The sequence below is a fragment of the Poecilia reticulata genome, linkage group LG19 (genome assembly GCF_000633615.1).
Source record: "Poecilia reticulata strain Guanapo linkage group LG19, Guppy_female_1.0+MT, whole genome shotgun sequence".
NCBI lineage: Eukaryota > Metazoa > Chordata > Actinopteri > Cyprinodontiformes > Poeciliidae > Poecilia > Poecilia reticulata.
Window position 1 is genome coordinate 79,205 of NC_024349.1, and position 5,088 is coordinate 84,292.

At 54.0% G+C, this 5,088-nt stretch overlaps 1 protein-coding gene across 1 annotated transcript in view; it reads left to right on the forward strand.

The window, feature by feature from the left end:
• The window catches only part of trrap (transformation/transcription domain-associated protein), a gene marked incomplete at its 5' end in the record, with an annotated part of 63,080 nt that overhangs the window by 8,658 nt on the left and 49,334 nt on the right, over positions 1-5,088 (forward strand). The window contains 10 exons of the mRNA XM_017310672.1: positions 53-204; positions 913-1,112; positions 1,181-1,398; positions 1,472-1,669; positions 2,143-2,403; positions 2,494-2,655; positions 2,769-2,865; positions 3,125-3,246; positions 4,441-4,611; positions 4,977-5,045. Coding sequence (XP_017166161.1) covers positions 53-204; positions 913-1,112; positions 1,181-1,398; positions 1,472-1,669; positions 2,143-2,403; positions 2,494-2,655; positions 2,769-2,865; positions 3,125-3,246; positions 4,441-4,611; positions 4,977-5,045 — 1,650 coding nt within the window. The remainder of the gene's footprint in view (positions 1-52; positions 205-912; positions 1,113-1,180; positions 1,399-1,471; positions 1,670-2,142; positions 2,404-2,493; positions 2,656-2,768; positions 2,866-3,124; positions 3,247-4,440; positions 4,612-4,976; positions 5,046-5,088) is intronic.

The window sequence follows — 5,088 nt, forward strand, 5'->3', positions numbered from 1 at the left end:
TGCATGTTTAGCGTCATATGTAGAAATGTAAAACTAACCTCTGCTCCTCCAGGCGATAGAGACGGCCCTGGACTGTCTGAAGAGCGCCAACACGGAGCCGTACTACAGGCGGCAGGCCTGGGAGGTCATCAAGTGCTTCCTGGTGGCCATGACCAGCCTGGACGACAACAAACACGCCCTGTACCAGCTGCTGTCCCACCCCAAGTCAGTGCTCTCTGCTCCGCACCGTAGCTTTCAGGCTGAGCTCAAAGGCTGCAGGAAATGATCCTCTGGGATCCCAGGAATCTGAAGATCACAAGATCTCTGTGTTTAGCTTGCTGCTAACAGCACAACCAGTTTAAGCTGATTGACTGAAGGCAGCCAGAAACACAAACAGGCGCCAACATAATGACAAAGGTGGAAAATGTTTTAATTTCTCAGACGTAAATGAGCCTGGCAGAGATTAAACCTGCAGGAATAAGTGAGTTTATCTGTCTCAACATTAAAATGAAGATTATTTAAATAAACGTCGCTGATTTTGGAGCAACAGTTTGAACATGAAATGTTCCCTGATTGCTTCTCGTTAAACCTTSTGAGGCCGTTTGGCTCAGGAGTGAAAGTCCATCGTTCCTCCTGCGCTGTACTGGCAGCTCTCCTTGTTAGTTAGCGGAACAGCGGGTTAGCATTAGCGCCATTAGCGGTCAGACGACCTACTTCCTGCCTCGTTCAGTCTCTCCGTCTAGGAGCTAACGATGATGTAAACACGTTAAAACCACATTAGTAACGGTGGGAATGTGATTATTGAGCATCAGCCGATCCCTGCTAGCTGCTGCTCCGCCTGCAGCGTGCGTTGCTGCCCCAATCAGCTGCTTCCAGGTGGATCCGTTCACCTGGAAGCAGCTGAGATCATGTGACCTGGTGTTTCCTCTGCAGCTTCACTGAGAAGTGGATTCCCAGCGTGATCATCTCCCATCGCTACAAGGCCCAGGACACGCCGGCCCGCCGCACCTTTGAGCAGGCCCTGACCGGAGCCTTCATGTCTGCCGTGATCAAGGACTTGCGGCCCAGCGCGCTGCCCTTCGTCGCCAGCCTCATCCGCCATTACACCATGGTGGCCGTGGCCCAGCAGTGCGGTGAGGCGTCGCGCCCCGCCTGCTGCTCCGCCGTTTTATTCCGTCCTCATCCTTACTTTCCTGTCCAGGACCTTTCCTGCTGCCCTGCTACCAGCTGGGCAGCCAGCCCAGCACCGCCATGTTCCACAGTGAGGAGAACGGGTCGAAGGGCATGGACCCGCTGGTTCTGATCGACGCCATCGCCATCTGCATGGCGTACGAGGAGAAGGAGCTGTGTAAGATCGGAGAGGTGGCTCTGGCCGTCATCTTCGACGTGGCCAGCATCATCCTGGGCTCCAAGGAGCGGGTAGGCCTCGCTAACGGTGAACGTGCTGCGGTGGTGTGTGTTGCCATGGTAACCCCCGCGGCTCCGCCCCCAGGCCTGCCAGCTGCCGCTGTTCTCCTACATCGTGGAGCGCCTGTGCGCCTGCTGCTACGAGCAGGCCTGGTACGCCAAGCTGGGCGGCGTCGTGTCCATCAAGTTCCTGATGGAGCGGCTGCCTCTCATCTGGGTTCTGCAGAACCAGCTCACCTTCCTCAAAGCGCTCCTCTTCGTCATGATGGACCTCACCGGAGAGGTGGGATCAGAACCGGCTGCCAGTAACTTAGTTACTGATTGCTGCCAACAATCTTTAACAGCTATGATAAAATAAAGACTTTCTTAAAACCCAACTGGTTCTGCCCTGAAGTTCAGTTTGTTTTGCCTGTTTGGGCCGGACAGAACCTTTGACTTTATTCACAAGTCCAACTTTCACACTTATTGTTTTTATGAGATCCAGTTAAAATCCAAAACCACCACTAAACATTTTACTTATAAACATTTTAACAGCATCGTCTTTATTCCAATATATTAATTTATTGTCTKTAAATCACTTTAGAAATCTCTGTAGTGTTTTTAAATGATCGTCCCCAGAACAAAGTGCATCAAATGAGAGCAGGATGAATTCCAACACCTGGACATGTTGGTCCCAGCGCTACATCCCAGTAAAACCAGTAAAGTTTGAGGCTGGTKCTCTGGCTGACGAAGCGTCTCCTCACTGATTTGTCGCAGGTGTCGAACGGAGCGGTCGCCATGGCGAAGACCACCTTGGAGCAGCTGCTGGTGCGCTGCGCCACGCCGCTGAAGGACGAGGAGAAGACGGAGGAGCTGCTGGCCGCCCAGGATAAATCCTTCCACATGGTGACCCACGACCTGGTGCGAGAGGTCACGTCCCCCAACTCCACCGTCAGGAAGCAGGCCATGCACTCGCTGCAGGTCCTGGCCCAGGTCACCGGCAAGAGCGTGACGGTCATCATGGAGCCCCACAAGGAGGTAAGCCACCACCACACTGGTACAGCAGAGGTTAAAGGTCAGGAGGATCTGGCCGTGGAAGCAGCGTGTTGACACCCGGCTGCTCTGCAGGTTCTGCAGGACATGGTTCCTCCCAAGAAGCACCTGCTCCGCCATCAGCCGGCCAACGCCCAGATCGGCCTGATGGAGGGCAACACCTTCTGCACCACGCTGCAGCCGCGCCTCTTCACCATGGACCTGAACGTCATGGAGCACAAGGTCTTCTACACAGAGGTACGACSCCCCAGTCCACCCAGTCCACCCAGTCCACCCAGTCCACCCAGTCCACCCAGCCTCCTGCTCTTTAAACCACCAGCTTAACTCAACACTTCCCAACCTGTGTGCAGCTGCTGAACCTGTGTGAGGCAGAGGATGCTGCTCTGATGAAGCTGCCTTGCTACAAGAGCCTTCCCTCCCTGGTTCCTCTGCGGATCGCTGCCCTCAGTGAGTCAGTTTGATGCCGACGGACTCAGACGCCGACGGACTCCGGCATGACGCCGACGTGACGCCGACGGACTCCGGCATGACGCCGACGGACTCAGACGCCGACGGACTCCGGCATGACGCCGACGGACTCAGACGTGACGGCGACGGACTCAGACGCCGACGGACTCAGGCGTGACGCCGACGGACTCAGGCGTGACGCCGACGTGACGCCGACGGACTCAGACGTGACTCTAACGATTTGTGGTGTTTTGAACAGATGCTCTGGCCGCCTGCAACTACCTGCCTCAGTCCAGGGAGAAGATCATCGCTGCTCTGTTCAAAGCTCTCAACTCCACCAACAATGAGCTGCAGGAGGCGGGGGAAGCCTGCATGAGGAAGGTTAGCATGTCACTGACACGTGATGCTGAACATGGCGCTTTGAGTTGCTCTCTGATCCGAGAGCCAGGAACACGGTGACACACTGCTGTGGGACTCTGCACTGACCCGTGTTTAACCCAAACCCGTTTCTCTGTGGTACCTGCCTCTGCAGCTGAAAACGGCGTTTAGCTATGAGTCGTGCAACACAAGTAGCCTTCCAGCCGAACCTGTGAATAGTTCAACAGTTTTTACTAGTAATAAGAAAATGTTTGTTAGTCCCTGGGCAGACGGTGCCTGAGGCTGCAGCCATGGCAACGCTCCTTTCCGTAGATCAGAAAACAGACAGACAGGATATTTGACAAAGTGTAAGGAACCTGAATTACCTGGGGAATCGATTCAGCCGAACTACATCCTGGTTCTTGATTGGTTCAGACCGACCAGCTGCTCGGCGTTTACTCTGGAAAGGCGATGATGGTGAATCATGGCTCTTGGTAGCCATGGCAACCTGGAAACCAGGAAGCTGTCCTTATTTTCCAGTAGAAGGTGGAAACGGATAGAACCAGTTTTTTATTTCACATCCAGCTAATTTTTATTTCTGCTTTTGTTCTTGATTTGGTTCAGATTTGACTTAAAAACTTTTGCTTTTTGTAAACTGAGTTGGTGCCGATCAGCTTGAGCCAACCGCGGCCGTCCGTCAGCACCTTTATGGATCGGTCTGGGCCTGAAGAGCCCAGGAAGCGGGACGGCGGCTTTAATGAAACCCATTTCCTGTGTGCGGGATCCGCTGCCACTTATCTTCATATGAACCTGGCCGGCTGCTCCATCACGCCGTCCCCGAACCGTCACTTCCTCCTCATCCATCCCCGGCCCGCCGCTGCTAATCAGCGTTGCCATGGCGAGATCGATACGGGATGGAGGAAATGGAGGAGGCTGCCATGCATCAGGCCCTCCGCCTGCTCAGCATCCAGAACCCTTCAGAAATCGCATGATCCAGAACCGATCAGTTAGATCTCAGAGGGTAAAGCTGTGAAAACATCCAGAACCTGGATGGGTCTCAGATCCCTCCAGAACCAGAATCAGCCGGCTAACACTTTCTGTCACGTGGGTCAAAACTATTTGGAAATGAAGCGATTGAAGTAATCCTGCTTTTATTTTGTAGGAGAGTGAGGTAATTTCCTGTAGATCCAGAAGCTAAAAAGCATTCTGTGTCTGCAGTTCCTGGAGGGAGCCACCATCGAGGTGGACCAGATCCACACTCACATGCGCCCCCTGCTGATGATGCTGGGCGACTACCGCAGCCTGACGCTCAACGTGGTGAACCGCCTCACCTCCGTCACGCGCCTCTTCCCCAACTCCTTCAACGACAAGTTCTGCGACCAGATGATGGTGAGAGCAGGGAGAAACTATTCACACCCGCCACGCTGCCTCCTGCAGCAGGGTCAGGGTTCTGCCGGGCTGGACCAGAACCAGGCTGTCTGACAAACAGAACCGGACCAGGGTGGTTCTGGATCCAGACTAGAGGATCAGCTCCGATTCAACTGTGTGGAAATGAAACATTTTGTGTTTGTAACAGAAAAGATGTGAAAACATTTGCAATGTACCTTAAAGTTCTGCAGAACCAGATCCAGCAGGATCGGACTGGTCCGTCTGCAGTTACTGCCTTGCTCCAGTTCGTTGTCTGCTTCTGAACACACACACACACACACACACACACACACACACACCCTGACATGTGTCCTCTGCTCCTGCAGCAACACCTGCGGAAGTGGATGGAGGTGGTGGTGATAACCCACAAGGGCGGCCAGCGCAGCGACGGCAGCGTAAGTCACACACTGCTACACACACTGCTACACACACACTGCT